The sequence below is a fragment of the Sprattus sprattus genome (assembly GCF_963457725.1).
Source record: "Sprattus sprattus genome assembly, chromosome: 16".
Classification (NCBI taxonomy): Eukaryota; Metazoa; Chordata; class Actinopteri; order Clupeiformes; family Clupeidae; genus Sprattus; species Sprattus sprattus.
This window is the reverse complement of record NC_137914.1, coordinates 22,838,174-22,848,175: the sequence shown is the minus strand read 5'-3', so window position 1 is coordinate 22,848,175 and position 10,002 is coordinate 22,838,174. Positions and strand designations below refer to the sequence as shown.

The following is a 10,002-nucleotide window of genomic DNA, read 5'->3' as shown; positions in this document are numbered from 1 at the left end:
GTTACTACGGCACTGATACTAAATTAGCTCTCCAGACATAATGGACAGGACAATTTGCAATTAGCCACCAATACAGTGTGTGTGAACTTCAAAAGAAAGAGCTCCATGGATATTTTCTTTGTGCCAAAGACGTTGTGAATCTTTGCAGCCCTTCCTTCAAAATAAAGCTGAATACAGAAATTCTCCACTGCAGACACAATAGCAAAAAATTGTTCACGAACATTAAAAATATATATAAAAAAATAACTTCACACAAGTCAAGCTTGAACAAAACCATCATGACGAAGACACAATATAAACTCCAGAAGGAAAACACTGTCTTCACTGTTACCTTGGAAACCCGATGGATGGGCTGAGGGAAGGGATATTTCACTGTCATTTCTGTGGCAGGTCCCCCTCTTACATTGCCTGTATGAGTTGAAATGGAAAAGAAAGGATCCAAAATATTCTTTGATTCTTCCTTGTATCATTTTTTTTTTTTGCTGCTGCCCATCATCCTTTGCTGCCTCTTGATATCATTTCTAGGCTTCAGCTGAAAGACAGGCCACACAGAGGAGTGGCAGGGGTCCTCTGGCGCTCTTAGATGGCATGGTTGCTGTAGCTGATGTATGTCTGCTTTGAAGACAAAGCTGGAAGCACATGAAGGGATACATTATTGGGTCTGAAGGGCACAGTTCATGTACTAACTGAGAAAAATGCTACACTTAGTATTTAGGACCTCTTATAAGAGCACATTTAATTTGCACTGCAATTGTTATGGACGTAACACAGAGAATACCTGTCACAATATATATAGGACACAAGTATACATAGATGTTATCATTCACTGATACTGTCAGATTTAGGCATGTATGCATTCAGAAGAAAATTCCAAGTTGTGAAATAGCGTAATAGTATCAATTACCAGTATCAATTAGTATCAATGCATGTATATTGTGCAGGTTGTGTTTTTACAGCACACTTATCTAAAGTGTGATGGATCCCCTTCTACAGCTTTGGTCCTGGGCCACATAAGCTGAGCATGTCAGAACACCATTCGTGGTACTCTGATGAGCCACCATTAAACACATCTCAGTAACATGCAGATATATCAAACCATGTGTGCATATTCTGTGCACCAGGCAATGCATGCAGTGCTGTTTCTACAAAAGCATCGAAAGGTGGCATAGGCAGTTTGTCCTGTTGAGACATGCCAGAGAGATAGCAGAAAGCATGTTCCATGTGAAGCAGTTGAATGGGTAAAGTCAATGCATTTAAAATACTTTAAAGAATAAACAAGATACAAAACTGACATTTGTGTTTTGGAGAAGCCCCTGAACATTAGGAGCTTTTAAGCACACTCCAACACTGTGCCAAACTACTGAAGACAAAGGGAAACAATACTTGTGCACATCTCCCTCTGTTGGGCAGACTCATGTGTTGCACTAAACTAAAATGACCTCTAATAAACACCATACCATCTTAGGAATGAGTCACAACATTTAATTAGGGATGTTTTCATTTCAAATTGGCATTAACATTAAGTCAGTGTTTCAGACTGACTTCTGTGTCTAATCTGTGGGAATGCATAAATGTGTCTTTTCATGTGTACATCGAAAACAACTCTGAGGTAACTGTAAAAAAAAAAAATGGCTTACAAAAACAATCAAAAAGAAGATTGCTTAATAATGTCTGCAATTATTTACTTTCTTCCATAAAAAATGACATTTAGTATTGTCATCTTTACTGAAATGGTGCAGCCTCATTTACCTGTGTACACAGTTTGAGGGTAAAGCTGCCAGTTAAAGAATATAAAAAACTGTGTGTCTGTATGTGTGTTTGCATTGTGTATGTGTGTGTGTGTGTGTGTGTGTGTGTGTGTCTCTCACTATGTCCTCCAATATAAAACCATCATCAGCTTGGCGCAGCCATTCTGCTGTGCAATCAGCACACAAATCTGCCAATCTCGGCCAGATGGGCTCTGGTGATTGGTTAAGTCGAAGAGGATAAATCTGAGCGGGCACCGTCTGACAGCTCACCAAGACAGGCGAGCCAGAGTAAGGTGTTCTCTCTATCCTGTCTCTGTCCATTCCCGCCATGGATTGACAAATGAACCTTATTTAAATATTTACACAGAGCAAGGCCTAGATAAAAAATAGATGGTCCAGAAAAAATTGAAGTTGGCAGTTCCATCTGCCTTAGCCCCCCTCTCACTCTCTTACTAGTTGTGTTTCTCCCATTACAGCTAATTCCTCAGTTTGCCAGTGTGCAAAACAAATTACTGCCATATGTGGCTATCGCTTGGCCCTGCATTAAATACGGGGTAGCATGGAACACCATTATAACCAACAGCAATCCAGTCAAGGGTGCTAGGGGGTTGGGTGGGGTAGAGTGGAGTGGTGAGGTGTATTAAGAGTGTAGTTTACTTAGAGCCATTGCTCAAGGTGGACAGAAAGGGGACTTATATTTCTCAATAGTGAAGCAAGCAGGCAAATGTGACATAACCCAAGCAGGCACAGGACTCGGAAGGTGAACTCAGAGAAAGACTCAGTGGTGTAGACTCAGTGTGGTGAGTGCTGGCGAGCCGAGCCAAGTCAAAACAAACCAAACCAAACCAAGCCGTTACCTGGGCGTCTGTCTACAGTCCCTCACCGGGCTCCCCACCCTCGCTATAATCTGACACATAAGTAGAGAGCTGCGGTTAGTCAAGGACCTATGACGACTACAGAGGCTCAGAGAGGACACAGAAATAAATACTTCCCATAAATAAAATCTAGAAACAGTCAACACTCAGATATGTACATACTATAACTTAACGGTGTTCCGTACACTCAACCCTTTCAAATCAAATTTTACATGACTTATATTTCAGGTAAATAAAAAGTGTAAATGCCATAGCAAACTTTATCTAGTCCTCTTTGATCTTCGGCAATCACTGTGAGAGCCATGCCCATTTATTTGCAGATATTTGAACAAGTCTCGAGAAACACCCATAGATCTTTAAGATTCGGTGACAGGGAAAGAATTATGCGCCGCAGTAGATTATTGTTACCATCTTCAACCACAAAGTACAGAATACTGCTATCTGCACATTGAGTCACCCCAAGGAAATCCTCATTGTTATTAAGTTGTATCGATCAGAAATTAAACAATCAGGGCTTATGTTGTGACGAAGATCGACAGCATGAGACTATGTCTCAAAGTATTGAGCAATCGGCCTGACTCGTGTGCTCTGTTTGACCCTATCGAGTTGGCAGAAGTGTACAGAACACCGTTAAGTAAAGATAAAGTCCTGAAGTGTGTTTTACCAAAACAGTTGATGTGCAACAACCATCTGTAAATGATAGGACATAATGTGGAACTCTCTCTTCCTGCCTCCATGAATGCTCCATGTGGGTGGTTTTGAGAAACGCTACCTAAATGAGTTAAGTTAGCGCGCTATAATAATAATAATAATACACCTGATTCAGCTGCTCAGTTGAGCCCTGAAGAAGTGCCTGGGTATCAGAGACAGGTGCACTAGATTAGTGCCGGAGCTAAATACAGGAGGCTAATTAGAGCGAGCTACAGATGTGAGATTGGACTCACATGCCCTAGACCAGCACTGCTAATCTGGGAAGATGATCTGGAGGATAAATACAGGTTTATTTTTTCCATCTGACTCCCACATCCTCACTCCCCTGTTTCCCACAGGTATGTTAAGCAACTCATGTCCTCCATTGCCACTGAGTTCATCTAATCATACTGTAGGCCTGCATGTGTAGCAGAAGCACCCAACTGGTCTCCGAAAAACAAATCATCCTCAGGACTCCTTCAGCTGTATTTATTTGGTTTAACCGATGGATTACACACAAGGATTTCTAGATGGATGTACAACTCTGATAAAAATGTGTTTAGCTCTAGGAGAAATTCCTCTTGACATATGTGACAAATCTTGAAAATAGCCTTCTTTATGCTTATTAAACAAACAAACACAAACAATGCAAAATATTTTAGCTTTTTCTTCCTTGAACTGTCCTTTATACAGATCAGGAACTGCTCATGCAATGCTGGAACTATCTTCTGTCATCAGCTTGGCATCCGTGACAGGCATTGCCACACTTGTTTGTTTGTTATCTACACTTACAAACAATAACAAAGGCTGGAAATTCTTTTTTACTTCACAACTCTGAGACACTGAAAACTGTCTGTGAAAATGGATTCCTCTCCCCAATCCCCCCAAAAATTGCGTCAACCAATAAAAACCAAACACACACACACACACACACACACACACACACACACATTCCACCATATGACTCACCTTGCGTTTCCAAGCTCTCACACAACTCTGACTTGGCTTCCCCGTTGGGTCTCAGGCCCCCCTTGGGGGTGAACTTGTTGGACATGGTGGCGGCGGTGACCACGGCCTTGAGGCTGCGCTTGCGCTTGGGCACATTCTGCTCCGGGTGCAAGAGCACCACGTACACTTTGGGCATGTAGAGCAGCCCAAGGGACACAGAGGCACTCAGGCTCACCGATATGGTCAGCGTGGTCGTCTGAATGTACAACTGCAGGAGAGAGAGAGAGAGAGAGAGAGAGAGAGAGAAAGAGAGAGGGAGAGAGAGAAAAAGGTAATGATTATTTTATGAGCTTTCTACTATGCAGTGTGCAGGTCAGTGTTTATATGGACCTCATCAGTCTGCACAATCCTCTCTACAGCTCTCCTAAATGTTCAGTTCCATGTTAGATGCTCAAGCAAACTAAGGCTAATGTGATAAATGAACAACCACAACAACCGGAAAAAGGTACCATAAACAGGAAATGAATGAATGAATGATGAATAGGCTTACGGACTCGGCTCTCTTTCCCTGGGAAACACAAATCCTACCAGTAGCTGCTTTGTTTGTGCGTTTGTTTATGATGTGTGACTAATAGGACGACGCTCCCAACGGGTGAAAGTGTTACAGATGGCTGTACCCTGAGGGTGCCAAAACAACTGTATGTTGTGGTCTACTGGACTCAAGGTTTGGGGAAGATGGCATGAAGACAGCTGAGATTCACAACTGCACACGCAAGCACCGCTGAGGGCTAGAGCACGCGGAGGAGGAGGAGGAGGAGGAGGAGGAGGACATCAGGGAACATTAATATTTAGTGTGCGCTCTCAAAACGTCTGCAGTCTGCGCGCACACACACACACACTGAGAGAGAGAGAGCGAGAGAGAGGCATCGCGTTGTGAAGCAAAGCAAAGAAAAAAATGCTTTTCAGGTTTTGTAATGTTGCTCACATCATGTGTGTATGTATGCCTTGGGATCCAACTACGCTTACTATCCCCCCACCCCACACACACACACACACACACACACACACACACACAAAAAAACACACACACACACACACACACACAAACAACAAACCCACAAGCAAACATACACATACATATACACACAAACCCTCCCACTCACCCCTTTACCGACACACTGATGTATAAATGTAGGAGTGCTCTGTTTGTGCCAGGCTCGTTAAAGAGTGTGGCTGCATTGAGAGTGATGCAGTGGACGGGGGTGGGATCGAGTGAGTGAGTGAGTGAATAAGTGAGGGAGGGAGTGGTGGTGTAATCCTGGGAGAAGATTACGTGTGGCCTTCCGCACCTAAGCAGAATATTGGCTCTATCTCCGCACAGTGAGTCGCTTGGCGAGCAGGTTGAATGACCCCCAACCTCCCCCCTTCACGTCTTACATGTGTGTCAGCCCGTGGACAGATTAATTCTCTTCAGCGCGCAGATAAGATCACTGATCTCGCTCATCTGCGAAGCCTTAGAGAAACGCTTTGAGAAATCCTGCAGCTGAGACCATTCAGGAGTTGCATAAAGGAGGCAGGGACGTGCTCCCCACTCACTGCAGGAGTTTAATCTTGCACCGCTGGCTACCTTTTTCACTTTTTTTCATCCTCATTTTTCTCTTTATTTTCCCCCAGGAAGTCTGTCTTTGCCAGCATGTAATGACTGCAGTGCTAAGGGAGGTAAAGAAATTAGAAAGATAGAAAGTTTCTTTTTTTCTCTGAAATTACTTTGTTGACAAATAGTTTAGCATACTTTTTTTTACCTTTACCTCTTTTTACATGCATTTTCATTGAACGCAGTTATCTCAAAGAACACACCATGCAAGGCCTTACAAAGTAGTAGTGTAATGCCAGAGTTGAGATGTTTTATTCGCAGTCATCGTTTTGGGGAGGGAACTTATTCCTTTAAAAAACGAAAGCAAGAAACCCAGTGGCATTTGGCAGGCGGATCAAGGCTCAACCCACGATGTGGAGAAGTACTGAATTTGAGGCAGCAAGGGCCAATGGTCCATTACGCCCCCTCTTGTCTTCCCTGCCACCGTGTCACCGTACATAGCGAAGGCATCATTACCGCGACACTGTCACTGTGACCTAAAGTCCTCCACATGTGTCAACACCTCCAAGCTTTTCTCCCTGCCAAATCAATTACGCACCATTCACTTCAGACTTTCTAAAAGGCACACTGACATTTTTCTGTGTTGGTGCATTTTTTTTCGAGCACTGTGATATTACTCGTGTAAAGGGGGCGAGGGGAGAGCCCTTTCAGTCTTTCTATTTTTCAGTCTTCGCTGTATTTCAGTCAGAAAAGTCCCAGAACATGTTGATAGGATTTGATTATATTTCTCCATCGCGGCGGTATGTTACTGCCTTGGTGGAAGTAATCTGCTTTGAAACATTGCTTCTGCCTCTGTTGTTGCTCTTGCAGCTGCCGTTGCTGTATCAAACAAGTTCAGATCAAGAACAAGTAGAGAAACTAGACAAGAATCCCCTGTGCTCAGATCTCGACAGGAGCGGCTGGTGATTGAGGTGAGGAAAATCTCACTCTGCTGTACAGAACTGTGGTTAACGGCAGACTAACTGAGAATTCAAGAAATGAGTGAAGGGGTTGTTAGGGGAATTAAGGTAATTGGTTCTCAAAATGTGTCATAGGAGAACCAGCGTCAGAAGGTAGCAGGTTATTTTCCCATCTGAACTCCGGTTGTAAATAAAAGAGATAGTTTAGTACCAGCATCAAGTTATTCAGTTAGCATTATTTGTTAAGAACAGGATATTGCATATTGTACACTGTCAGTATACAATTCTTTCCTTGAAAATGCCCTTTTTAAAACTTCATAACTTTCAGAAAACCGCTAACCTTATATCTACTAATACATTTTCTTGCATGCATTTACTTGTTAAGTGTAAATGACAGTTGATTGGGTAATGAATGGAAGGACTGTGCTGGGAAGATGTCTACAAAAAGAAGCTTGTTCTTAATGAAGACCAAATGATAGCTGAACCTAATCACAATGCTACAACTGTTCACGTTTTAACTAAATTGAATATTTTTATTCTGCTTCCCATATATGTACTTCGTTATGAGACTCAGCCTGTCTGTACCATGAAGTATAGATCTAGCTGTGAAAACATTCATGATTGTATAATCACGTCCTGTGGGTCATAACGACCAGATGTGGCACTTTTAGAGGACGTCACACAAGACTTTGAGAAGGACGTTGTAAAATGCTGGTGTCTGGTTCTAGAAAAGGACTGCCATAACTACTGGAACATGCTATGAATGAAGAAAAGTTGAGCCATTGCCTTTTTGTGGGTGGGTTTAATGGTTATGTCTGCAACGATAATAAACATTGGATGTCCATGGAATGGAATTAAAGTCTATTTTAATATCCTCTGTAGTTGACATAATGATGCCCACCTTTTGTACACTAAAGGGCACAGACAAACCTGAAGCAGATTATGAACAGAATACTGTAGGATGTTTACAACCAGACTTGGAAATTAGCCAAAAGAACTAACACATCTAACAAATTATTGTTGGAATTATTGGTGTATTGTTTTATCTCACTAATATAATGTTTAGCCAGTTCAGTATATTATAACTTTCACATTTGCTGCAGTATTTCTCTCACGGGCTGTAATGGTCTAGTAGCTAATCATATATTTAGACTCTTCAAACTTTTCTGACTTGATGTCAATGTTTATTTCAACAGTATTTTTTTATCTGACATGAGAATGATTAATTTGTGCATTGTGTGATTTGGTGATGTAATACCCAACAGATAATCTGCAGCACATATTTTTCTTTGTCCATTAACTGTTCGACATGATACAATTGAAATAAATATTTGAAATGCCCTACAGCACACACAATTACAAAATGTGTTTTGAGATTTTCTCTTTTTTTAAAGACAAGGTTGAAGCGGGACATGCCCATTCCCTTCCATATGCTGAAGTTAGATATCAAAAACTGCCAAGCGTATAGTCATGCTTGACAAACCCTCACCCAGCAACTCCACTGGTGAATGGGTTCCGGTCCCACCTTCATGAAACACACAAAGAGCCCTGGTTCCTCACCACTTTGCCTTTCATGAGGGGGACAATGGTACAATTAGTGTGTTATCACTACCTGCCAGTCTGCTGTCGCCCACCTCCTCCCCACACTCACTGTCTACTAAACTGAGTCCTCACATCAGGCGACGGGTTGCCAGGTTTACACGTGCAGAGTTTGTGAAGTTATTGTCAGCGCCCGCTCCCCCCTTCCTGCACACACACACACACACTCATCCCCATCTACACACACACACACACACACACACACACACACACACACACACACACACACACACACACACACACACACACACACACACACACACACACACACACTCACACTCACACTCACACTCACACTCACACTCACACTCACACTCACTCACACACACACACACACACTCACACACACACACACACACAGGGCATTCAAACATTATTAACCGACTCGGTATTTGAATTATAAACTGATGGGTAAAGAAATGAGGGGCAGCCCTGTGTGAGAGAATGTTATGCTGGCACAATGCTGCCTAGAGTGATAACACAAATTAGGCTTTAATGTATTTACCATTATCAGCATCATGTCAATCGAACATGACAAACATATGATAAGCAACTCAACATGCAATAAATCGAAACAAAACTTGTCACCTTGTCACATAGATGTTATATCAGCTCAACATCAAAGAGGACAATCAGGCCCTTAAGGCTTGCAGTATGAATGCGCTTAAGACATCACTTGTCAGCAAGCGCTAGCCTTCATGAATGCTAATGTACGCATGAGTTATGTATGTATGGATGTGTATCAGTTGTCACGAGTGTGCAGGTGTCATGTAATTGTCTACCAACAGCTTAAAAGAAAGTCTTCCCAGATATAATAAGCTATAATACATCATTATACAAACACAAATGATTATGACTATCCCAGAGCGTGGCACCACCTGCTTATGTGGAGTTGAGTTAGACAGTGGATATTCCTATCTCTGTCTAACAGATGCTTCGGTCCTTGCACTCCGTAACACAACCCACTGTAATTTGGGTGGCATCTCAATTGCGGTAATCGCCTTTGTTTTTTAGCTGGGCTTCCAAAGTTGCTTATTCAGGCTCATTCATTTCAAACCGTTCTTCAGGGAAACAAAAATCAAAAAGTACACAGCCAGGCCCATTTCAGGAAATGAGCAAAACAAACTTGAGCAGAAAATAAATTGCGTACAAGAATTCATTACTGGCTGCGTGTTTTCAGACATAGAGCCGCGGGCACATCTCCTTGAATGATGAATCACAAGCACAAGTGATACAACAACGGCAATTTAACCCAGCCATTTTCATTTCAATGGACCACGGTGCAAACATGAATTCAAATGGAGGGACTGACAGTGAATTGTGTTCCAAGGAGAGTTTAATTGGCTTGTTTGCATGACCATTTCGCAGAGTTGAGTCGGACAACTTGGACAGATGTGTACATGAATTGGAAAATGATTTATGGATCAAAGGCAGAATGACAGATCTGTTATCTACCATAAGTGCGTCTCAGAATTTCACACTTGAATGTTGTTGTCTTGCTTAATGAGAGAAATGAAACTGAAAGTGTACCTGAAGCTGTAATCTATACGCCTTAAATCTGAGGTACATGTTTTGTGATTTATTATGCA

At 42.1% G+C, this 10,002-nt stretch overlaps 1 protein-coding gene across 1 annotated transcript in view; it reads right to left on the bottom strand.

Moving 5' to 3' along the window:
- Positions 1-579: 579 nt before the first annotated feature.
- LOC308377510 (metabotropic glutamate receptor 4-like) overlaps positions 580-10,002 on the bottom strand; it is a gene marked incomplete at both ends in the record, with an annotated part of 143,737 nt that continues 134,314 nt past the window's right edge. The window contains 2 exons of the mRNA XM_080854198.1: positions 580-629; positions 4,283-4,529. Coding sequence (XP_080710324.1) covers positions 580-629; positions 4,283-4,529 — 297 coding nt within the window. The remainder of the gene's footprint in view (positions 630-4,282; positions 4,530-10,002) is intronic.